A 26856-nucleotide genomic window follows, 5' to 3' on the forward strand; every position below is an offset into this window, starting at 1 on the left:
GTCATATAAACACTCTGGGTGTATGTGTCTCACATAAAATGAAGTCTGGCCCCAAGGCTGGTTCAGAAGCCAGGCTCTCACATTCTATTTGGCCATCCTCTTGGATGCAAGATGGTTGCAGGAGCTCCAAGTATGATGTACTCTCACAATAATGTCCCAAAGTAGAAAAGGAGAGGCACTGTCCCTTCATGAACCTCTTTTCTCTTATTAAGGAGGAAAATCTTTCCCAGAACCTTCTAACAAGGAGTCTCCCTATTAGGTCCCTTTGGTGGGACTGGCTGATAGGAGGCTGAGGAAGGCAATATGAGGTATTTTCATTCTCTGTCATGGGATGTGTGTATCATAGAAATACATTGTTAAAAATAGTAAAACATCCTCTCTGGCCTTTAGGTATTTAGTAACAAATGCAACAACACAGGAAAGAAGGGTGGTGTGAAACCTTCCATGATTTAGATACAGTAGGAAGCAATAAAATAATCAGTCTCTTGTGGCCAGGTGACAAGAAAATTTGCTGTAAGAGTAAGAACTACAGTTTAGTAATTAAGTAGCTAGGAATCCTTGACTAAAAGTCACCTTTGAAGATAGGTCACAGAGGGAGTGTCAAATATATGTGCTGTAGAGTAGCGGTCCCCAACCTGTTTGGCACCAGGGACCGGTTTCGTGCAAGACAATTTTTCCATGTACGGGGTGGGGGGTGAGGGGTGGGGGGTGATGGTTTAGGCGGTAATGAGAGCGATAGGGAGCAGCAGATGAAGCTTGGCTCGCTCACCCTCTGCTCACCTCCTGCTGTGCGGTCCGGTTACTAACAGACCGCACACTGGTACCGGTCCTCGGCCCGGGGGTTGGGGACCCCTGCTGTAAAGATTCCTTCCAGGAAATCTCAAGCAGCTGTTACTCAGGGTGACTAGTAACTAGTAATTCCTCACTTACCTGATGCAGGTAATGAAACTGATGCCTCGGATATACCGAAGAAACTGGTAGGAGTGGGGTGTTACTGATACCGACTCTTGAGGAGAGTCTTACTTCAATATAGAAATGTATTCATCTTATTCTCTGAGTTGTAAAATAGGAGAGCAGCATGAAGTGTTGTTAAATTTTAAAAGGGTCCACCAAACTGAATGGTGTCAAAGACATTCATGGCTTAAAGATGGTTCTAGTTTTAGTGAACGTCCATTTTAAGTAGGAGGAAGCTGGGTAGGAGAGGGAGAGTTTTCCCTCTCGCTGGAGATGAAGTTGGGTATTATAAACTGTAAATATCTCAAATAGAAAATTATCCATTCTTTGTACGTACTATGTAATAGTTAATAAAATTAAGGTGACTTCAGTAAATCTAGTGATTCTTAAAACTGTGTGAGAAATATCTTTGAATTTACATCTAACACTTATACATTAAATACAGTTAAAACTGAAATTTTGACCACATAAAATGGATTATCTTTCCAACTAATGTATGATGCCGGTTTTGCAGCGTGTTCATGTGTAATAGCAGCATGCGCTATAACCACTGTTTCTCCAGTGTATTGGGCAAGGTGTACAATAGATTTTAACCGAGTAGTTTTTATTCATGGTCTTTAAAAAGAGAAGAATGCTTATAAAATGCCAAAGGCATAGTTTTAAAATTCCAGTTATTTCTATAAATCAGATTTGACCAAAAAATTTTAATATTTTGGGAGACAGGTTATACTCAGGGAGGCCGGACTCAGGAAGAGCCTCTGACACAGTTTCAATTATCCAGCTAAAACAGGACCACCACAGGAGCCTCTAAGGATACACTCAGACTTTGCATGCCTTGAACAAACTGAGAGTGGATAAAAGCATTCATCAGAGGCCATGTTGTTACTTCTTTCTTCTCCCTGATCTCATTCTGAACAATCTAGATATATTCCCCAATTTATGGTTGTTCCTAGTTTTCACCACTACCTCATTGCAGTTTGAGAACACTAGGATTATATGACAATCTACTTTGAAATCATGAGGAATATGTCAGGGAGGGTTTTAGTTTAATCCATGACTCGGTAACTTTTTAAATCACTATCCGTTTAATGTTTACTCCTCTTTTTGTGCTTTCTAAAAGCCTCAAACCCTTTTGCCACTCAAATGTGATTAATTAATGATCCAGAAAAACCAAGGAGCCATGAGCTGGGTGGGCCAGATGGCACACGAATTTCCTGGTACGAAAACACCAGGCAAATGGACTTTTCATGACACCTCTGGGTTTCATATTTCCTGCGTTGTTACTAAGTGGTTACGAAGTTGACTAAAAATAAAAATCTATGTCTAAACCACCATTATAAATAGTTGAAATCTGACTATCAGACATTTTTTCCTTAACATCTAATTTCACATACCTTAGCAGACTCTAAACAGTTTAGTTAGCTTAGCTTACCAAACTCTTTACAACATGAACTGGAATCTAAACACTCTTAATGGTTTCTTCCCTAGCCTGTTAGGTAAGTCTGTTACTTCCATACTTTAAGAAAAAACTTTCAAATTCTAAATTCTCATCCATTCTCCAAACTGGCACTACAGATATAAAATATTATTTCCCTTTGGTCATTCGTAAATGAACTAAAGGAACCAGATAATTATATTCCAAACTCTGGTAAGCAAACATTTATTTAGAAATAATTATACATAGCAACATTAAATACACCCTAAAGTCATGGCAAGTGTCAACAAACTAAGTCTAGCATAGTCTGAAGCAGGATAGAGCTGACCAATAGGACACATCCATTCTCTTCCCTTTCTTTCATTTTCCCCTGCAAACTCCAACATTAATATTCCATTTGCAAACACATTCTGTTTTATTTTTCCTGCCTACACTTCTGCCTTGCTTAATTTACTTTGCACTTATTCACTTTAAAGATTCTAAAATCGGTTTTTTCTTCAATCCAAAATCTGTTCTCATTAATGGTTTGCATTTTTATGAAATTCTGTCAAGTCTACAAATACTTTAAGAGCCTACAATAGTGAGAGACACCGTAAGGAGCTTATATCTTTTGGGAAAAGAAAATGGGAAAGCTAAGAATGAAATACTTACACAGAAACTCAAACAAGAGAGAAGACAGTTTAACAATGTTAAAAATGAGTATAGGGCTTCCCTGGTGGCACAGTGGTTGAGAATCTGCCTGCCAATGCAGGGGACACGGGTTCGAGCCCTGGTCTGGGAAGATCCCACGTGCTGCGGAGCAACTAGGCCCGTGAGCCACAACTACTGAGCCTGCACGTGTGGAGCCTGTGCTCCACAACAAGAGAGGCCGCGACAGTGAGAGGCCCGCGCACCGTGATGAAGAGTGGCCCCCGCTCGCCGCAACTAGAGAAAGCCCTCGCACAGAAACGAAGACCCAACACAGCCAAAAATAAATAAATTAATTAAAAAAAAATTGAGTACAGGGGCTTCCCTGATGGCGCAGTGGATAAGAATCTGCCTGCCAATGCAGGGGACACGGGTTCGAGCCCTGGTCTGGGAAGATCCCACATGCCGTGGAGCAACTTAGCCTGTGCGCCACAACTACTAAGCCTGCACTCTAGAGCCCGCAAGCCACAACTACTGAAGCCCGCGCGCCTAACGCCCGTGCTCCGCAACAAGAGAAGCCACCGCAGTGAGAAGCCCGCGCACTGCAATGAAGAGTAGCCCCTGCTTACTGCAACTAGAGAAAGACCGCGCGCAGCAACAAAGACCCAACACAGCCAAAAATACATAAATAAAAATATATAAATTTATAAAAAAAAAAAATGAGTATACCATTGCAGAGTAGGAGGAAGTAAAGATTAGGTGGTCAGGGAAAGAGAACATGGGTCTGTGAGACACCAGAAAAACCAGAGGTCTAATATGGATCTCTGTAAGGCAAAAGGTGGGAGGGTGGATGTCCCAAAGGGAACTACAGAAGTAACAGGCAGCAGCAAATAACACTCTACTGGCATTTAATTTAATCCTCACACCACCCAATAAAACTGTACTACTTCTTTTTTAAATTGAGATGTAACTGATGCATAACATTACATTAGCTTTAGGTGTACAACAAAATGATTCCATATATGTACATGTCACGAAATGACCACAATATGTCTAAGTTAATGTCTATCACCACATAGTTACAAATATTCTTCTTATCAGAACTTTTAGCATCTACTCTCAGCAACTTTCAAATATACAATAGAGTATTAACTATAGTCACCATGCTGTACATTACATCTGCATAACTTATTTAATGACTGGAATTTTGTGCTTTCTGAGCAACTTCACCCATTTTGCCCACCCCCAAATCCTGGCCTCTCTGTATCTATTCAGTTGGGTTTTTGGGGAATTTTATTTTATCTTATTTTATTGGTTTTTTTATTTTGGGAGACTCCACAAATAAGTGAAAGCATGTGGTATTTGTTTTCCTCTATCTGACTTCTCACTTAGCATGATGCCCTCGAAGTCCATCCAGGTGATATAAATTATGGGATATCCTTTTTTATAGCTGAGTAATATTCCACTGTCTATATTTACCATTTTCTTTATCCATTCATCTACCAATGGACACAAGTTGTTTCCATGTCTTGGTTACTGTAAATAATGCTGCAATGAACATGGGGGTGCAGATATCCTTTCAAGTTAGTGCTTTTGTTTTCCGCCAATAAATACCCAGAAGTAGAATTACCAGATCATATGGTAGTTCTATTTTTAATTTTGGGGGAACCTCCATATTGTTTTCCATAGCGGCTACACCAATGTACATTCCTACCAACAATGCACAAGGGTTCCCTTTTCTCTATAGCCTCACCAACAGTTGTTATTGCTCAGCTTTTTGACAGTAGCCATTCTACCAGGTGTGATGTGGTATCTCATAGTTTTGATTTGCATTTTCCTGATGATTAGTGCTGTTGAGCACCTTTTCATGCACCTGTTGGCCATTTGTATGTCACCTTTGGAAAAATGTCCATTGATCTCCTCTGCCCATTTTTTAATTGGATTGTTATTTTGCTGTTGAGTTGTTTGAGTTCTTCATATATTTTGGATATTAACCCTTTGTCAGATACATGATTTGCAAATATTTTCTCCCATTCCATAGGTTGCCTTTTCATCTTGTTGACGGTTTCCTCTGTTGTGCAGAAGATTTTCAGTTTGATATAGTACCACTTATCTTTGCTTTTGTTTCCTTTGCTTTTGGTACCAAATCCAAAAAATCATCACCAGGACCAATGTCAAGGAGCTTGCACCTATTTTTTCTTCTAGGATTTTTAAGGTTTCAGGTCTTATGTTCAGGTCATTAATCCATTTTGAGTTAATTTTTGTGTACAGTGCAATATAGTAGTCCAGTTTTCACAACAAACACCATTTGTTGAAAAGACTATCCCTTCTTTATTGTATACTCTTGGCTCTTTTGTCAAAAATTAATTGACCATATATGTGTGGGTTTATTTCTGGGCTCTGTATTCCTTTGTACTGATCTATGTGTCTGTTTTTATGCCAATGCCATACTGTTCTGATTACTACAGTTTTGTAACTAGTCTGAAATCAGGGAGCATTATATCTCTAGCTTTGTTCTTCTTTCTCCAGACTGCTTTGGCTATTCTGAGTCTTTGTGGTTTCATACAAATTTTAGGACTGTTTGTTCTATTTCTATCAAAAAATGCCATTGGAATTTTGATAGGGATAGCACTGGATCTGTAGATTGCTTTGGACAGTATGGACTTTTAAACAATACTAATTCTTCCAATCCATGAGCACAGAATATCTTTCCTTTCAGATATGAGCACAAATATCTTATTTGTCTACTTCAGCTTCTTTCATTGATACTGTATAATTTTCAGGGTACAAGTATTTCACCTCCTTTATTCCTATTTTATTCTCTGGTGCCATTGTAAATGGGATTGTTTTCTTAATTCCTCTTTCTGATTAGTTTGTTATTAGTATATAGCAACACAACAGGTTTTTGTATATTAATTTTGTATTGTGCAACCTCACTGAATTCATTTATTAGTTCTAACAGTTTTTTGCTGGAGTCTTCATAGTTTTCTATATAATATCATGTCATTTGCAAATAGTGATGGTTTTACTTCTTTTTTTCCAATTTGGATGCTATGTATGTAATCTATCTAATTTTGCCTAATTGCTCTGGCTAGAACTTCCAATATAACGTTGAATAAGAGTGGAGCGCATGGGCATCCTTGTCTTATTCCTGAACTTAGAAAAGAAGCTTTCAGCTTTTCATCACCATTAAGTCTGATGTTAGCTGTGGGCCTCTCATATATGGCCTTTAATATATTGAAATACATTCCCTCCATACTCACCTTGCTGGAAGTTTTAATATCAATGGATGTTAAGTTTTGTCAAATGCTGTGTTGTTGTTGCATCTATGGAGATGATCAGACAGTTTTTATCCTTCCTTTTGTCAATGCAGTATATCTCATTGATTGACTTGCAGATGTTGAACAATTTTTGCATCCCTAGGATAAATCCCACTTGATCATGGTGTATTATCTTTTTAGTGTACTGCTGAATTTGGTTTGCTAATATTTTGTTGAGGATTTTTACATCTATGTTCATCAGGGATACTGACCTCTAATTTTCTTTTCTTGTGGCATCTTTGTTTGGTTTTGGTATCGGGGTAATGCTGGCCTCATAAAATGACTTTCGAAGTGTTCCCTCCTCTTCTATTTTTTGTTTCCTTCTTCTTTTCTTGGCCGCACCGCGTGGCATGTGGGATCTTAGATCCCCGACCAGGGATTGAACCTGTGCCCCCTGCATTGGAAACACAGAGTCTTAACCACTGGATTACCAGGGAAGTCCCATCTTCTATTTTTGGAAGAGATTGAGAAGGATTAGTATTAGTTCTTTAAATGCTGGGTAAAATTCACCACTGAAGCCATCTGGTTCTGGACTTTTGTTTGTTGGGGGTTTTATGATTACTGATTCAGTCTCCTTACTAGTAATGGGTCTGTTCAGACTTTCTATTTCTTCATGATTCCTAGGTCATATGTTTCTAGGAATTTATCCATTTCTTTCAGGTTGTCCAATTTACTGGCATATAATTGTTCATACCAATCTCCCATGATTCTTCATATTTCTGTGGTATCAGTTGTACATCTACCCTTTCACTTCTGCTTTATTTATCTGTGTCCTCTTTTTTTCTTGGTGAATCTAACTAAAGCTTTGTCAGTTTCCTTTATCTCGTCAAAAAACCAACTTAGTTTCACTGATCTTTCCTATTGTCTTTTTAGTTTCTCTTTCATTTATTTCTTTCCTTCTAACTTTTGTTATTTCCTTCTTTCTAACTTAGGGCCTTATTTAGTCTTCTTTTTCTAGTTCCTTGAGGTATAAAGATAGACTGTTTATTGAAGTCCCCTCTTAAAATTACTTCCACTGCATCCCATAAGTTTTGGTGTGTTGTATTTCTATTTCCATTTGTTTCAAGGTATTTTTTGATTTCTTCTTTGACCCACTGGTTGTTCAGTAGTATGTTATTTAATCTCCACATACTTGAGTTTTCCAGGTTTTTTTTTTTTCTTGTAACTGATTTCTAGTTTCATAACATTATGATCAGAAAAGATTCCTTGACATGATTTCAACCTTCTTAAATGTAATAAAACTTGTTTTGAGGCCTAACATATGATCTATCCTGGAGAATATTCCATGTGAGCCTGAGAAAAATGTGCATTTTGTTGCTTTGGGATACAATGTTCTATATATGTCTATTAAACTATATGTCAGACCAACTGGACTTAAGGCCAATGTTTCCTTATTGATTTTCTGTCTGGATGATCATCCATTGATGAAAATGGGATATTAAAGTCCTCTACTATTACTGAATTGCTATTCTCCCTTTAGGTTTGTTAACATTTGTTTATGTATTGAGGTGCTCCTTTGTTAGGTGCATAAATATTTACATATGTTATATACTCTTGTTTGATTGACCCCTTCATCATTATATAATGACCTTCTTTGTCTTTTATCACAGACTTTGTCTTAAAGTCTATTTTGTCTGATATGAAATACAGCTAACTCAGCTTTCTTTTGGTTTCCATTTGCATGGAATATCTTTTTCCATCCCTTCACTTTCAGTCTGTGTGTGTCCTTAGACCTGAGGTAGGTCTCTTATAGACACCATAAAGATAGGTCTTGGTTTTTTTTAATCCATCAGCCACTTTTGTCTTCTGATTGAAGAATTTAATCCATTTACATTTAAAGAAATTACTGATAGCTATGTACTTACTGCCATTTGGCTAATTGTTTTGTGGCTGCTTTGTAATTCCTTTGTTCCTTTCTTCCTCTCTTGCTCTCTTCCTTTGTGATTTTCTGTAGTGGTGGGCTTAGATTCCTTTTTCTCTATCATTTGTGCATCCGCTACAGTTTTTTCCTTTGTGGTTACCATGAGACATAAAATAACGTATAACAGTTGTTTTAAGTTGATAACAACTTAAGTTGAGACACATTCTAAGGCTGTACATTTTTACTACTCCCCCACGATGTTATGTTTTTGAGGTCACAATTTACATCTTTTTATCTTCTGTATCCCTTAAAAATTATTGTAGCTATAGTTATTTTTAATACTTTTGTCTTTTAAACTTTATTCTAGCTTTAGAAGTGATTAACCCACAACCTTTACAACATTATTCTGAATTTTACTATATATTTATATTTACCAAGGATATTTATACATTCATGTTTCCCAGTTCTAATTAGCACCTTTTCTTTTCAGCTTAAAGAAGTCCCTTTAACATTTCTTTGTAAGGCCATTCTAGAGGAGATGGACTCCTTGAGCTTTTGCTTGTCCACAAACCTCTCTATCTCTCCTTCAATTCTGAAGGACAACTTTACCAGATACAGTTTTCTTGACTGGCAGTTTTTTTCTTTCAGCACTTTGAATATAGCATGCTACTCCCGTCTGGTCTGCAAAGGTTCTTCTGAAAAATATGCTGATAATCTTATGGGGGTCCCCTTGTATGTAACAAGTTGTTTTCCTCTTGCTGCTTTGAAAATGCTCTTCATATCTTTAAATTTTGACACTTTAACACATTATTGACTGGAGACATATTAATACATCTTTTGTTACCTGAATGTTACTGAAAGGAGACATATCAGTACGTTTTTAGAGAGTGATACAATTAACATCACTGTGCAAAGTTGTTAGAGCTTAAAATTGATCAAGGGTTCATTATACAACTTGTGATTGTCAGTATCATTCACATTTTGCTCCGTTAGGTCTTTGTTCCAACCTTGTGTATATTATAAACGTAAAATTTTCAAAAATGATGTATTGCAAAATTCTGAGTGAAGAATTTTTCAGTGAATTCTATGCAGATACTTTCTTTGATTGTCTGAGTGACATATATACTAGTGTCTCAGAAGATAGTTCTTCAGAATATAGTTCTGATTCAGACGATGTGAATATTAGACCAACAAAAAGACAAAAAAACCTTAGTGATTGATTCTGATACAGAAAGTGAAAATGAAACTCAGTGCTAGAGAATTCTCCTTTGCTTCTATAGAAGAGTGGATTGAAGACAACATTTCATGAAAATTAGAAGACTTTACAGGTGTGTCAGTTGTAACTATTGAATGTAATAACCCACAAAGTGTTAGTGAAATAACAATTAATTTTTGGCTGACCAAAATAAAATCACTGGCCACAGGCATTAATTTTTGCAAAAATACCCCATCAATAATGAGTTAATTATGTGTCTTGGTGTGAGGCTCTTTAAGTTCATCTTATTTGGAATTCTCTGGGCTTCCTGGATCTGGATATCTGTTTCCTTCCCTAGGCTGAGGTACTTTTTGGCCATTGTGTCTTCAAATAAGTTTTTGCCCCCTTTTCTCTTCTTCTGGGACCTCTATAATGTAAATGCAGGACCACTTGATGTTGTCCCATAATTCCCTTAAGTTATTGTCAATGTTTTCCATTTTTTATGTTGCTGCTTTGATTGGTTATGTTCTACTGCCCTGTCTTCAAGTTCACTGACCCTTTCTACTGCTTAAACTGTTAAACCCTCTGTTTTCAGTTCAGTTATTGTATTCTTCAGCTCTGTGACTTCTTTCTTATATTTTCTATCTCTTTGTTAAACTTCTCATGCATTCTTCTCCTGAGCCCAATGAGCATCTTTAGGACTGTAATTTTGACCTCTTTACCACCAGGTTAATTACTCGTCTCCAGTTCATTAACATCTTTTCCTAAAGTTTTATCTTGTTCTGTGATTTGGAATATATTCCTCTGTTTCTTAATTTCCCTTGATTCTCTGTGTTGGTTTCTATGCATTAGATATAATACCCACCTCTCCCAGGCTTGTAGGAGTGTCCTCCTATAGGAGATGAACCTTATCATTCAACCCTGCTCTAGTTCTTGGTTGTCTCTTAAACCTTTGTGATTTAAGAGACATTTTGTTTGTCCAAGCAGCCTACTTTATTTTTAGTGGCTCCCAGTAGTTGAGGATGGATATGCCAATGTGGGGGGAGGATCTCAGCACCCTGATTCAGGCCAATTGGAAGTCAAACCCTCAGGCAGCAGCTTTTAAAGTAGGCAAATATAGTTCTTTCAGGAGAAGACTTGGAGATGGGTTCTTTTGTCCGCTCCCTCCATGCTAAATAAGCTCTAGAGTAATGGTTGGCTCTAAGAATTGTTTCTTTATTTGCTACTGTCCCATTGACCTCACCCCTCCCCCCAAACACAAGCCCACTGGCTACAAGAGCCAGGTTATCAAGGGATGTGTTTTCTGGGTGATAGCCACAAAAGTCAGAGTGCCAGACAAGTATACAAGCTCCTTTCTCGTCGACACTGGTGACCAAAGGTGGGCCAGAGGGAAAGTGATATCCCCACCCCCAAGGTCTCTAGATTACAGTCTACCCTTAGATGTGTGTTTAATTAGAAGCCTGCCCCTCCAGCCACAGCAAGGAACATAAGCAAACAGCCGTCTTTCACAGAAAGACTGGGGGCTTTCCATTCAGCTGCCTCTGCACTGGGTCCTGGAGTATAGCCACATAAGTGTGCAGGGCCCTTTAAAAACTATTTCTCAGTTTGCTGTATCCTATGGGTCTCCACTGGCTTTCAAAGCTAGATGTTTTGAAGGCTCATCTCTCAGGTGCAGGTGTTAAAAGTTGGGGTGCTAGATGTGGGGTTCAAAACCTCCACTCCTGAGAAGTTGGGGTGCTAGATGTGGGATTCAAAACCTCCACTCCTGAGGGAGATGCTCAGAGTTGTCAGATTCCTCCTGATTGTGGGTCGCCCTGTGTTCCTGGCTGCACTAGTCTGGAGCAGTTTCTGTCTGGCTGAACAGGGAGGTGGGAGGAAACAAGTGTGTCTTGTTTCAAATACCACAGATTCTCATTGTTCTTGATGAGTCTTGGTATAAATTTTCTTGAATAAATGTTTCTTCATTTGCTGTATGTCCTTCAGACCATTTCTGGAGATTTTAAATGACTCTTACTTTAGAATTTTCACCAGTTTTACTGGGAAGTGGGTCTACAGAGCTCCGCATACTATCATGTTGGAACTGCCTTTCCAGTCATCTTTTTTTTTTTTATGAACTATTTTTTTAAAAATAAATTTATTTATTCATTTATTTTTGGCTGTGTTGGGTCTTTGTTGATGCATGCAGGCTTTTTCTAGTTGCGGCAAGTGGGGGCTACTCTGTTGCAGTGCACGGGCTTCTCATTTCAGTGGCTTCTCTTGTTGTGGAGCATGGGCTCTAGGCATGTGGGCTTCAGTAGTTGTAGCATGCAGTTTCAGGAGTTGTGGCTTGCGGGCTCTAGAGCGCAGGCTCACTAGCTGTTGCTCATAGGCTTAGTTGCTCCACGGCATGTGGGATCTTCCCAGACCAGGGATCGAACTCGTGTCCCCTGCAGTGGCAGGCAGATTCTTAACCACTGTGCACCCAGGGAAGTCCTCCAGTTGTCTTGTATTTTTTTATTTATTTATTTTTAAAATAAATTTATTTTTATTTATTTACTTTTGGCTGTGTTGGGTCTTCGCTGCTGCGCACAGGCTTTCTCTAGTTGCAGCGAGTGGGCTTCTCGTTGCAGTGGGCTGTTGCGAAGCACGGGCTCTAGGTGGGTGGGCTTCAGTAGTTGTGGTGCACAGGCTCAGTAGTTGTGGCTCGTGGGCTCTAGAGCGCAGGTTCGGTAGTTGTGGCTCACGGGCTCTAGAGTGCAGGCTCAGTAGTTGTGGTGCAAGGGCTTAGTTGCTCTGCAGCATGTGGGATCTTCCCGGACCAGGGCTCAAACCCATGTCCCCTGCATTGGCAGGCAGATTCTTAACCACTGCGCCATCCAGGGAATTCTCAGTCATCTTTTACACCCAAGATTCTTCTTGGGTTGTACTTTTAAATATCACCCTTGTGATATTTAAGTTACATTGTTTTGACTGTCTTTTTTAGAGGCTCCAATTAAACAGATGTTAGAACTCCTCTAACTAGGTTCCATTTCAATTACTTTCTCTCTGACAATTTTTTTTCTTTTTTTCTCCTTTTCATTCTCTATTTTCTTTTGGTTTTTTAAAAATTGTGTTGGAGTATACTTGATTTGCAATGTTGTGCTAGATTCAAGTGTGCAGCAAAGTGATTCAGTTATACATATACATATGTTAATTCTTTTTCAGATTCTTTTCCCTTATAGGTTATTATAAAATATTGAGTATAGTTCTCTGTGCTATACAGTAGGTCCTTGTTGGTTATCTATCTTACATATAGTAGTTTGTGTGTGTTAATCACAAGCTCCTGATTTATCCTTCCCCATCCCCCACATTTCCCCTTTGCTAACCTTAAGTTTGTTTTCGACATCTGTAAGTCTGTTTCTGGTTTGTAAATAACTTCATTTGTATAATTTTTTAAGATTCTACATGTAAATGATATCATATGATATTTGTCTTTCTCTGTCTGACTTACTTCACGTAGAATGATACTCTCTAGGTCCATCCATGTTGCTGCAAATGGCATTATTTCATTCTTTTTTATGGCTGAGTAATATTCCATTGTATATATGTACCACATCTTCTTTATCCATTCCTCTGTCAATGGACGTTTAGGTTGCTTCCATGTCTTGGCTACTATGAACACTGAGGTGCCTGTATCTTTTCAGAATATGGTTTTCTCTGGATATATGCCCGGGAGTGGGATTGCTGGATGATACGGTAGTTCTATTTTTACTGTTTTAAGGACCCTCCATACTGTTCTCCATAGTGGATATATCAATTTACATTCCCACCAACAGTGCAGGAGGATTCCCTTTTCTCCACAGCCTCTCCATCATTTATTGTTTGTAGACTTTTTGATGATGGCCATTCTGATTGGTGTGACGTGATATCTCATTGTAGTTTTGATTTGCATTTCTCTAATAATTAGTGATGTTGGGCATCTTTTCATGTGCCTCTTGGCCATGTGTATGTCTTCTTTGGAGAAATATCTATTTAGGTCTTCTTCCCATTTTTTGATTGGGTTGTTTGTTTTATGGATATTGAGCTGCATGAGCTGTCTGTAAATTTTGGAGATTAATCCCTTGTCGGTCGCATTGTTTGCAAATATTTTCTCCCATGCTGTGGGGTGTCTTTTTGTTTCGTTTATGGTTTCCTCTGCTGTGAAAAAGCTTTTGAGTTTAATTAGGTCCCATTAGTTTATTTTTGTTTTTATTTCCATTACCCTAGCAGATGGATTGAAAAAGATCTTGCTGTGTTTTATGTCAAAGAGTGTTCTTCCTATGTTTTCCTCTAAGAGTTTTATAGTATCGCATCTTATATTTAGGTCTTTGATTCATTTTGAGTTTATTTTTGTGTCTGGCATTAGAGAATGTTCTAGTTTCATTCTTTTACATGTAGTTGTCCAGTTTTACCAGCACCACTTATTGAAGAAACTGACTTTTCTTCATTGTATAGTCTTGCCTCCTTTGTCATAGATTAATTGACCATAGATGTGTGGGTTTATTTCTGGGCTTTCCATCCTGTTCCATTGATGTATATATCTGTTTTTGTGCCATGTAGCTTTGTAGTATAATCTAGGGTCAGGGAGTGTGGTTCCTCCATCTCTGTTTTTCTTTCTCAGGATTGCTTTGGCTATTCGAGGTCTTTTGTATTTCCATACAAATTAAAAAAAATTTTTTGTTCTAGTTCTGTGGAAAATGCCATTGATAATTTACTAGGGATTGCACTGAATCTGTAGATTGCCTTGGGTAGAATAGTCATTTTGACACTATTGATTCTGGTAGCATCTTTAGGATTCTCTACGTATAGTACCATGTCATCTGCAAACAGCGACAGTTTTACTACTTCTTTTCCCATCTGGATTTCTTTTATTTCTTTTTCTTCTCTGATTGCTGTGGCTAGGACTTCCAAGACTATGTTGAATAAAAGTGGCAAGAGTGTGGGAATTCCATGGTGGTCCAGGGGTTAGGACCTGGCGCTTTCACTGCTGTGGCCAAGGTTCAATCCCTGGCCGGGGAACTAAGATCCCATGAGCTGCGTGGCAAGGTCAACAAAAAAAAGTGGCTGAGAGTAGACATTCTTGTCCTGTTCTTCATCTTAGAGGAAATGCTTTCAGCTTTTCACTGCTGAGTCATTTTCTGTTTTCTTGTATTGCTCTTTATTTTCATTTTACTCTATTTTCCTCTTGGATATTTCATAATTCGCTCTTCATTTCTGACATGATTTTGCCTTTTCTTTTTTTTCCTTGAATTCAATTGACTTATATTTCTCCTTGTTTTCTTGTCTATTACTGTTCATTGTATTTCTCACTCAAAAGTATCTTTTTTTTAATATCCCCAATTGCTTAGTTAATGATAATTCATTCAGTTTGGAGTGTTGTGTTATGGTGTACATTTTTTGGCTTTTTGGTTTTTCAGTTCTGCCCTCCACTTAAGTTTCTTTTATGAATTTAAAAAGCTTTTATGGTTATTGGGTTTTGCTGTATAATTTTGGGGGTGGGGTAAGCAAAGACTGTTATTTCTTGCTTCTCTTTTTATTCCTGCAGGATTTTTAATTTCCTTGTTTTCCTTCACTACCACACTTCTAAGGGAAGCTAGCCCTTCTCTATATATCTGATTCTCCCTCAGAAGCAATACTTCTCTGAGGCATCTTCAGGTCCCACTGTCTTTCTAATCACTTCCTTGTATCGTGTGCTGTGAACTACTATGTCCAGACCTGTGTTCAGTATTTTGGCACTTAGCGTTAGACTTTAATTTTTCTGGGGATGCTTTTGTTTGTGCTTCCTCTAAGTTTTCCATGCCTCTCTACTCTCTTTACTCTTAAGAGTAAAGTCTCTTACCACTCTCAGAACCCACAGGTTTGCAATGATGGGAGGGTAGAAAGAACTCTTTTAGACTTTCTCTACTTAATACCAGAACCTTCTAAATGCCTTCTTTGTCTACTGGTCATGCTGAAGAGATGAGTGATGTGGTTTTACTTCCTCTGCTTGTTGATTGGATGATTTTTGTTTTTTGTTTTTTGTTTTTTTAAAGATGAGGAAGATCAGGCAGCTGCCATTGTCCTCCAAAAACCATTGTAAGAAGGCTCTTAATTATGGATTCAATCTCTTTATTAGACATGAAGCTGTTTTAATTTATTTTTCATTTGTTTTCATTATTATCAGATTTTGTCAGTTGTATTTTTCTGAATGTAATTTGTTGATTTCATATATATTTTCAAGCTCATTCACATAATGTTCTTAATATTCTGTTACTTTATTTTATGTAGAATCAGGAATGATAAACAAGACATTATCATTCTTGATCAGTCTTTTTAGGAATGTGGCAGTTTTTAAAAATACTAAAATATCTTTGACATTTCTGCCATCAAGAGGTGAAGTCTATGCACCCTCCCCTAGACTCTTTGAGGACAGTGATGGCTTCCACCAATAATGTACTGTAGATGTGATGCTATATGAATTCTGGGGCTAGGTCATAAAATGCCTTGCAGCTTCCTGCTGGTTCTATGGGGATGTTTGCTCTAGGGAAAGTCAGTTGCCATTTAAGGAATCTGACTATCCTGAGACCACAATACTGTTCAAGTGACAAAGAGAAAGATAAAACTATTAGCATGAAGGCAACTAAAACACAAACATGCAGTACTTCTTACTAGTCTATCCTGAGGACAATGCCTGCCCTTTGCCCTCACAAATCCTACACAATTTCAGTACACTGATAGGCACATGGTTTAGAGAGCAAAGAATTCAAATAAGAAATATTACATAGGAAACCAAAGAAGTACAGGTTTAATGGATGAGGCTGTCAGGGAGTATAGTGGGTGCTTCATCCACTCATATGTGAATAACTGGTTTGAATATATTTTTAGTCTGTTCCTCACCCCTACTTCACATTACAGAGTGGAGATCAATTAAGATTTAACATGCAATGTTGAAATATCCCTACTTATCCACCACTCAGTGAACATGCTGCTTTCCTAACTATGGAAAATAAACATTTCTAAGAATTTTAATATTATAGTATACAACAAGGACAGTGAAAAGTCTTTAAAAAAAAAAAAAAAAGTGATGGATTAGGTAAGTTCAGAAAACACCAGCACCTGGTATAATGCTTGGAACCAATGGTTATTCAATTACTATTCAATTATTAGATAAATGTGAATGAATCAGTTCCTTTCAAGTACCTTATCAGCACAGACCACTTTCTGGTCTAAATTACCACAAGTATGACATGTAATAAAAAGTTACTGAACTATTAATTCATATTCTTCAAATTTTTGGTCCTCTGGGACCATACCTACTTCCTTGTGAATAGTTTATTCTCTTTCAACATAAGATGTTTCTGAAAAAGGATTAAAATAATTTATTATCCCCTAAGGAAAAAAAAAAAAAAAAACTGGTGATTGTTTTTGGCTAGGGAGGGAAAAAAGTGGAAATGGCTTTAATACTTAAGTGGAGTCTAGTAAGTTATTCTGTAGTTTTAGAGTGAGTACATCATATATAAAATAAATGAACAACTTATAATAATTTGTGAATAACCTACCAAATCCTGGAACACTTTTGAGAGTGGCTTTGAGGCAAATTTTCTCTAATCTGAGGTAGCTATATCTCATCAGACAATTCCACAGGAACATCCAGTCCATTCTTGTCCGATGATTCATGATAATGACACTTCTTTCTCCAGGAACAAATGCATCACCTGTTATAATCACTTTTACACCAAACATGGTCTCCAGCAATGCCTACAGAAAAAACAATACAGATATTTAACAATTTAAAGTTATGATTTCCCATAGGTAAATTTTATCATGTCCTATAAATAAATCTGATTTCTAATAAGTCAAAAGCATGTTATTCTTGCTTCTATAACAAATTAAGAAAAAGAAGTTAATCTGGAAGAACATGACAGCACTGTTTCTATTTTCAGTTCTACTAATTTAAGTTTCTGGCAGTTCCCTAATTTAAAAATGCTAACTTTCATTGAAATCTTCAAGATGGATTATTAAGACGAAAAGAAAAAGTACAAAAGGCATACAAGAAGTTTCCACTGTGTAATTTTTTCAGGTTAAAGAAAGATATATAAGATTTTTAAATTTTTTAATAAAAAGAATAGTCAAGAAATTTAATACTGAACATAGGACTGAGGGAACAGAGAGTCAAATTTTTCATTTTATACCTTTCTGTACTAAGATTTTTTTTTAAACAAATACACGTATCTGTTTATTTTTTAAATATATAAAGAATGTATATTTACTAAAGTGCTGCAGCCCCAGTACCTACAATAGTGCTTGGCACATAGAAGATCAAATATTTGCCAAATTTGCTTAATTAACTTTTCTGATGGCCAGGCATAAAGTATATATGAAATATTTAGAAGGAAATAAATTACAGACTGAAGTTCTTGAAAGAACAATAACATATTAAGAAGCCCTGATTACTGATTTCAATGCCCATTTAAATTTTTGAATAATTTACAGGTAACAAATTTACTAGTTAATAAATATTTGACTGACTAATGGAGAGAAAACTGGTCCACAGCAGATAAAAGACAAGAAAATCGGAAGTTCTCTGGCAATATTATGAAAACTTTGATCAAAGTATAGCAAAGAAACTGTGGTACAATTATGCAATGGAATATGATACAACAATGAAAACAAATGAACCATGGATATCTACAGCAACATGGACAACATACAAGCATAATGTTGAGAGAAAAAAACCAAACAAGAATATATACATTAAGTGTCCATATAAATCTTTCTGAAACAGACAGTAACTAAGATATCTACAGATAAATATACAGATGGTAAAAATACAAGCGGTAAAATTAAAAAGAAAAGCAAGGAAATAACTATCTTACAAGTTAGGACAGTAGCTACTTCTACTAAATAGGAGGGTGTTGCGACTGGGAAGCTAGGTGGCTTGCTGACAATTTCCTACTTCTTGATTTGGCTGATAGTTACACTTTAAAATTATTAAAGTGCCTTTATGTTTTATTAATTTTTCAGTATATTTCCAAAAAGACCTTTTTAAAAAAAAGTATGATACAAAAGAACAATAGGACCTCAAATAGGACCAAGAAAAAAACAGGTTAAAAGGAATATTAGCTTTAAAAAAAAGATATGTTTGTTATTATGTCCACAGTATTTCAGAGTCAGAGGGTTAAGATGTAAAACATGATCATTTGGGCTAAAGTAGCTACAAAATGCCTGCGGTTTTCGTCAAATTTTCAAAAGAGTCCATAACCACTCAAATAGTTATAATCCCCACCCCCACTCCAAAGTCTGGGAAGTTAAGTTCCAATGTAGAAGAGAATTCAGAATGGAGAGGATCGGGGAGGAGCCCTCTAGACTTGGACCCACAGCAAAAAATAACCATTTTTCCACTTACAAGTGTAAAGGGCTGTCAACTACCAAAGCGAATCACTGAATTATATGTCTTGGCCCAGATGACATGTCTGAAGTCACCATCCAAGGTTAGTTTAGATCAGCCCCACTCTGCATTCCAAATATGATATATTTTTCAGATTTTGCAAAGAACTGAAATGCAAGAAACCCTTCCTTTAACTGGTAGAAAGAGGAAGCTGACTACTAATTGTATGTTGTACTATAGAAAACAGTTAAAAATCTTAAGCCTATAATTCCCAAACACCAACTCTAACCTTACATGTGTAATTTCTAATACATGTTTCCTATGAATCCCAAAATAATCGTTAGCCTTTCGTCATAGTAAATATCAAAATAAAAAATCCTAGACTGTAAAGGAGCATATCATGAAGTATTCTCCTCCCTGCCATCCAGCACTCTATCAGAATGTGACTGAAAGTTATATATAATCTTCTGGGCAGCCTAGATCTCTAGTTCACATTAATCATTTTTAATACTAGATAATACATACCTAGTCAACATTATTTACAGCTCCTACAAAAGCAGAATAACAAATACACTACAGAAATAAAGTTGTAATGCCTATAAAGAACTCCAGAATTCAAATAATCCAGATCAAAAACTGTTTAAAAGAAAAAAAGACACTATTCTCATATTTATTCTGTTTCTAGTACAGAAGATAACAGTTTTAGCAGTAAGAAACTAATCTTATAAAATTTTATAATGTTTTATGTCTTAAACTGAACCAAGAGTGATAATTCTCATGACTTTTAACTGGTCAAAGATCTCGCCTAGAATTAGAAATACAGAAGTAATTTCTGAGGATCTTTTATATACCACTATTTACTACCTCCAAGTGTGTATGAAAACAAAGATGAATGGGTCCCCTCCTGATCACAGAGACTCAGTTTTGCCATCATGCCCCATGTTCCTATTTATTACTCCAGTGGATCTTTACTTAGTCTGATGTAAGAAAGATCTATGACGTTCCTCATCTCCAAGTCTGCTTTGGCTTTTCAGACTCAGCTTAGGCCCGGCTCCTCAAATCCTTAGCTATTTAAGGACGCGCAATCCCAAGTCATTCATCAATCCCAAATCATTCATCAAAGACTGAGACCCCCTTTCTTAAGAGCAGCAGTCTAGACAGAAATTATATTCAGTAATCTATGTTTGTTGAACACCTGTTGTGTTCTAGGACAGGAATGGAATCAGCAAGCTGTGGAAGAGACATGTGTCCTACATGGGGAGTTAGGGGAGTTAGAAAATGACCGCCGAATTCCTACGACATGATTTATGGTGAAAGGACAGAACTCCAAGTAGTTCTAATAATCTCAGTAATTAGCTAACAAACACTGTTGGAAAGACTCAGAATTTTCAGAAGCAAAAACTGCTCTGGGCACAAGCAAAGTTTGACCTGACAGTATTGATTATGCTGAACAGAACCATCCAAAAATTAAATGAACAAGGACATGTACTCATCATTACAAAAATGTTCCAAGGGAGACTGAATTGCAGACTAGAAGTACTTTGCAGACTTCAGGAAAGGATTCTCAGACACACAGGTAAGTTAGACTAGGTGACCTCTAAGTCTCATCTAACTCTAAAATTCTAAATGATTTTATTGTGGTACCTCATTTAACAGAAAATGTGCCAGTTAAAAATAGATAAGAAAAATCTTGCCAATGAAATCATTTTAATGAACAGGAGAAGCTTACAAAAGAAAAGATCATTTGTGACCATTTCTGTGAAGCAATAATTAGTCTAAATGCATTTACCCTAATTTATTTTTAGTGAAAAATGATTTTTAACTGGTTGGGATTGCTTAAAATAAAGTACACCTATGGGGAGAGAAAGCTAAATTCCTTCTGAATAAAAAATGATCTGTTGTACTATTTTCTTCAAAATAAAACCTCCATTAGCACCTTATGAAGGTATGAAATAAAAGATTATAAAAGACACCCTGACAGTTTTTCTTCCATTTCTTTTAACAGAGGTGTTCACTTTCTCAAAACCAGAACATCAACCTTCTATAACCTTGCTACAAGGGATTCAACTTCTATAAATTTCTAACTGAAAGACTCTCTGCTCGATATGCCACTACTGGTGAGCAAGGCAGTGAGTTAAAAAGTTGAGTAACAGAAGTGTTTGCAAATATATACCAATTTAACACTACAATGGTGGTTGAATCTTGCCTATATGATAAGCTCTGAAGACAGGCAATAAGGCAAAAGTCAGGAATAGCTGAAATTACCCTTGAATATTTCATAGGAAAGTACCTACAAGAGACCAGCACACATCAGTAAGACCAGCTCAGCCTGTTTTTTCTGAATGTTGGACCAGATTTCTCCAACTGACCATCAGATGAAATTATTGGTTTGCATATTGTTTCAAACACAAGAATCATATTCACCACCAGACCACTCACATTTCAAACATTCAGTCTCATCTCTCCACTCTCCCCATATCCACCCTAGAACACGTAATTGAAGCTGTAGAAGGTAAATAGATACATGACATAATTCTGCTGTAACAGTATTGGTACTAGTAGTAACAGCAGTAGGAGCAGCTATGGCAGACTTTGTCCAGTTAATTTGTCCATTTCTTCCAGAGTAATAGATTTTAATTGTGTACATGGCTGTCAGAAAAAAGACTACACTTCCCAGATTCTGTTACAGCTTTTAGCTGTTCTCACCAATGGGGTGAGCAAGAGAGATTATGTACCACTTGTAATTACCTGGTCTAAAGGGAAAGAACTTGCTCTGGACTTCCTTCCCTCCCCACTTCCTGCTGAGTGGGGCAAAGAAGGGGTAGTGAACAGTCTTGACCATATAGAAGAGGATATTATGCCAGGCTGGGTGAAAGGAATCGGAGTCCTTGAGTGACATCAGGGAACAAAGCTAACCTGTCAACCTGGACTTGAGGGTGAATAAAGTTCTGCCTTTTTCCAGCCATTATGTTTTGAACTTTCTTTGATAATGTAGTTTAGCCTACCCCCTAAAACTTTTATAGTAGCAAACATTTACTGCTTACTTTGGAAAGGCTATATTCATTATCTCATCTAGTCATCACAATAACTCTCTGTGGTAGGTGGTATTAGAACTCCTTTATTTATTTATTTATTTTTAAGCAGATGAAGGAAGAGAAGTTTAGAGAGGCTAAGTAGTTTAGCCAAGTTCAAATGACTAGAAAGTGGGAAGGCCAACAGTGAAACCAAAAGTCTGTGTCTAATACCTGTACGAATAAGCAGTCTGCTTATATTGGGTTTCCAAAGAAATTAGATTGATTAGACCCTGGAAAGCATAACAATTGCAATGATTTCTACCAATGTAGTAACTCAAGAAAATCCTCAAAACTCTTAAGGTTTTGGTAGATAGATTCAGCCAAAAACATGTAATTTATAATCAAAAACTCATACACTGTGGAATATTTATCACATTAAAGAAAATGAAGTGTAGCAGCAACATATGACTGTTATTAAAAAAAATCATTTACCTCTAAATGTTTGCTTTAGAATCAGATACACATTGCTGACTCTGGAATGGATCTCAAAAGATCATCTACTCCAATTTCCTTATTGTACAGATGATGAAATAAAAACCTTAAAGTTATGTAAATGACTTGAAAATTTATAACTTTCAAAACAAAATGTCTCTGATTTTATAATAACTATAAATAGAATTATTTAACAGTTTGTAGATGACTTATTAGAAATAGGTACTTGTGATGGTTAATTTTATGTAACTGAACAATATGCTTATTTCACTTAATATAAATATTTCATGGAGAAATGCTTTATAAATAAATGAGTAATGGTGATTAAAACAATACCACAAAATGAATATTTTCTATTAAATCATATGTTTGACAGCTGCAACAAAGCACTGGGCTTCTTATCTTTAAAGATGATTTAAAAATCTAACTCTAAAAAGTCATGGCCTGAAAAAAAAAAAAGTCATGGCCTGGAACGTCAACTTCTGTCCTCTAACAAAGGAAGTAGTCTTTCAATCAAATGAAAGCCAGAAAAGAAACTAGTCAAGTTGTGTAAATCTACAACTAGGAAAGACAGTTTAGGTAGAGAACTATTATCTCCACAAGGACAGAGGTCATAAGCTAGGATGGTAGACACTTAAGAAGAGTTAATAAGTTAATAATAAATAAATGAGTGTACAGGGATCCTGCTGCTACTTTTTCAATAAACACAAGTTACAACACAAAACATCCTTCTATTAAGAGAAAGAAATTTTGCCTGACAGATAAGGAGGATACATACTAATAATGTAGGAATTATGCAAATATTCAATGCAAAGTATTTCCTACAGGAAAAATAAAAAAAGAGGATGAGGGCCCTAACAGAGTAAATGGCACCACACTTAACTACCCAGTTGACTTACAGGAAAATATAGTCATTATAATTACAACTTGAGGAATCTCAAGAAAGTAGTGAAACCAATAAAAGAACCCAATGTAAGTTCTAGAACTTTACAGTATTTTAAATCGAAATCCACTGTGTAAACAAAACACAGATTAGAGATGGCAAAAGAGAGGGTCAGTGAACTTGGTGACCTGTGTAACAATCTAAGCAATCTAACATACATATAATTGTGGACACAAAAGGATAAAAGAGAGTAAACGGGGCAGAAAAAAATATGTAAAGAAATAATGGCCCAGAGCATCCCATCAAGCCTCTTAGATAGCCTCAACCACCAGAGGGCAGACAACAGAAGCAAGAAAAACTACAATCCTGCAGCCTGTGGAACAAAAACCACAGTTACAGAAAAATAGAGAAGATGAAAAGGCAGAGGGCTATGTACCAGATGAAGGAACAAGAAAAAACCCCAGAAAAACAACTAAATGAAGTGGAGATAGGCAACCTTCCAGAAAAAGAATTCAGAATAATGATAGTGAAGATGATCCAGGACCTCGGAATAAGAATGGAGGCAAAGATTGAGAAGATGCAAGAAATGATTAACAAAGACCTAGAAGAATTAAAGAACAAACAAACAGAGATGACCAATACAATAACTGAAATGAAAACTACACTAGAAGGAATCAATAGCAGAATAACTGAGGCAGAAGAACGGATAAGTGACCTGGAAGACAGAATGGTGGAATTCACTGCTGTGGAACAGGCTAAAGAAAAAAGAATGAAAAGAAATGAAGACAGCCTAAGAGACCTCTGGGACAACATTAAACGCAACAACATTTGCATTATAGGGGTCCCAGAAGGAGAAGAGAGAGAGAAAGGACCAGAGAAAATATTTGAAGAGATTATAGTCGAAAACTTCCCTAACATGGGAAAGGAAATAGCCACCCAAGTCCAGGAAGCACAGAGAGTCCCATACAGAATAAACCCAAGGAGAAACACGCCGAGACACATAGTAATCAAAGTGGCAAAAGTTAAAGACAAAGAAAAATTATTGAAAGCAGCAAGGGAAAAACGACAAATAACATACAAGGGAACTCCCATAAGGTTAACAGCTGATTTCTCAGCAGAAACTCTGCAAGCCACAAGGGAGTGGCATGATATACTTAAAGTGATGAAAGGGAAGAACCTACAACCAAGATTACTCTACCCAGCAAGGATCTCATTTAGATTTGATGGAGAAATCAAAAGCTTTACAGACAAGCAAAAGCTAAGAGAATTCAGCACCACCAAACCAGCTCTACAACAAATGCTAAAGGAACTTCTCTAAGTGGGAAACACAAGAGAAGAAAAGGACCTACAAAAACAAACCCAAAACAATTAAGAAAATGGTCATAGGAACATACATATCGATAATTACCTTAAACGTGAATGGATTAAATACCCCAACCAAAAGACATAGACTGGCTGAATGGATACAAAAACAAGACCCATATATATGCTGTCTACAAGAGACCCACTTTAGACCTAGGGACACATACAGACTGAAAGTGAGGGGATGGAAAAAGATATTCCATGCGAATGGAAATCAAAAGAAAGCTGGAGTAGCTATACTCGTATCAGATAAAATAGACTTTAAAATAAAGAATGTTACAAGAGACAAGGAAGGACACTACATAATGATCCAGGGATCAATCCAAGAAGATATAACAATTATAAATATATATGCACCCAACATAGGAGCACCTCAATACATAAGGCAACTGCTAACAGCTATAAAAGAGGAAATCGACAGTAACACAATAATAGTGGGGGACTTTAACACCTCACTTACCCCAATGGACAGATCATCCAAAATGAAGATAAATAAGGAAACAGAAACTTTAAATGACACAATAGACCAGATAGATTTAATTGATATTTATAGGACATTCCATCCAAAAACAGCAGATTACACGTTCTTCTCAAGTGCGCATGGAACATTCTCCAGGATAGATCACATCTTGGGTCACAAATCAAGCCTCAGTAAATTTAAGAAAACTGAAATCATATCAAGCATCTTTTCTGACCACAACGCTATGAGATTAGAAATGAATTACAGGGAAAAAAACGTAAAAAAGACAAACACATGGAGGCTAAACAATACGTTACTAAATAACCAAGAGATCACTGAAGAAATCAAAGAGGAAATCAAAAAATACCTAGAGACAAATGACAATGAAAACACGACGACCCAAAACCTATGGGATGCAGCAAAAGCAGTTCTAAGAGGGAAGTTTATAGCTATACAAGCCTACCTAAAGAAACAAGAAAAATCTCAAGTAAACAATCTAACCTTACACCTAAAGAAACTAGAGAAAGAAGAACAAACAAAACCCAAAGTTAGCAGAAGGAAAGAAATCATAAAGATCAGAGCAGAAATAAATGAAATAGAAACAAAGAAAACAATAGCAAAGATCAATAAAACTAAAAGCTGGTTCTTTGAGAAGATAAACAAAATTGATAAACCATTAGCCAGACTCATTAAGGAAAAGAGGGAGAGGACTCAAATCAATAAAATCAGAAATGAAAAAGGAGAAGTTACAACAGACACTGCAGAAATACAAAGCATCCTAAGAGACTACTACAAGCAACTTTATGCCAATAAAATGGACAACCTGGAAGAAATGGACAAATTCTTAGAAAGGTATAACCTTCCAAGACTGAACCAGGAAGAAACAGAAAATATGAACAGACCAATCACAAGTAATGAAATTGAAACTGTGATTAAAAATCTTCCAACAAACAAAAGTCCAGGACCAGATGGCTTCACAGGTGAATTCTATCAAACATTTAGAGAAGAGCTAACGCCCATCCTTCTCAAACTCTTCCAAAAAATTGCAGAGGAAGGAACACTCCCAAACTCATTCTATGAGGCCACCATCACCCTGATACCAAAACCAGACAAAGACACTACAAAAAAAGATAATTACAGACCAATATCACTGATGAATATAGATGCAAAAATCCTCAACAAAATACTAGCAAACAGAATCCAACAAAACATTAAAAGGATCATACACCACGATCAAGTGGGATTTATCCCAGGGATGCAAGGATTCTTCAATGTACGCAAATCAATCAATGTGATACACCATATTAACAAATTGAAGAATAAAAACCATATGATCATCTCAATAGATGCAGAAAAAGCTTTTGACAAAATTCAACACCCATTTATGATAAAAACTCTCCAGAAAGTGGGCATAGAGGGAACCTACCTCAACATAATAAAGGCCATATATGACAAACCCACAGCAAACATCATTCTCAATGGTGAAAAACTGAAAGCATTTCCTCTAAGATCAGGAACGAGACAAGGATGTCCACTCTCACCACTATTATTCAACATAGTTCTGGAAGTCCTAGCCACGGCAATCAGAGAAGAAAAAGAAATAAAAGGAATACAAATTGGAAAAGAAGAAGTAAAACTGTCACTGTTTGCGGATGACATGATACTATACATAGAGAATCCTAAAACTGCCACCAGAAAACTGCTAGAGCTAATTTATGAATATGGTAAAGTTGCAGGATACAAAATTAATGCACAGAAATCTCTTGCATTCCTATACACTAATGATGAAAAATCTGAAAGAGAAATTATGGAAACACTCCCATTTACCATTGCAACAAAAAGAATAAAATACCTAGGAATAAACCTACCTAGGGAGACAAAAGACCTGT

The 26856-nt window shown here is 36.7% G+C and overlaps 1 protein-coding gene across 8 annotated transcripts in view; it reads right to left on the bottom strand.

Annotated features, from left to right (window-relative positions):
• The window catches only part of LCLAT1 (lysocardiolipin acyltransferase 1), a 296655-nt gene that overhangs the window by 97838 nt on the left and 171961 nt on the right, over window positions 1–26856 (bottom strand). For 7 of the 8 annotated variants that reach the window (XM_082356799.1, XM_082356800.1, XM_082356801.1 and 4 more), the window contains one exon: window positions 16928–17126. In XM_082356799.1, coding sequence (XP_082212925.1) covers window positions 16928–17126 — 199 coding nt within the window. Of the gene's footprint in view, window positions 1–6548; window positions 11106–11149; window positions 11243–16927; window positions 17127–26856 lie in introns of those variants that run through there. The other variant, XM_082356803.1, reaches the window with a different exon arrangement.

This window comes from Balaenoptera borealis, assembly GCF_965194805.1.
Source record: "Balaenoptera borealis genome assembly, chromosome: 15".
NCBI classification, from domain to species: Eukaryota; Metazoa; Chordata; class Mammalia; order Artiodactyla; family Balaenopteridae; genus Balaenoptera; species Balaenoptera borealis.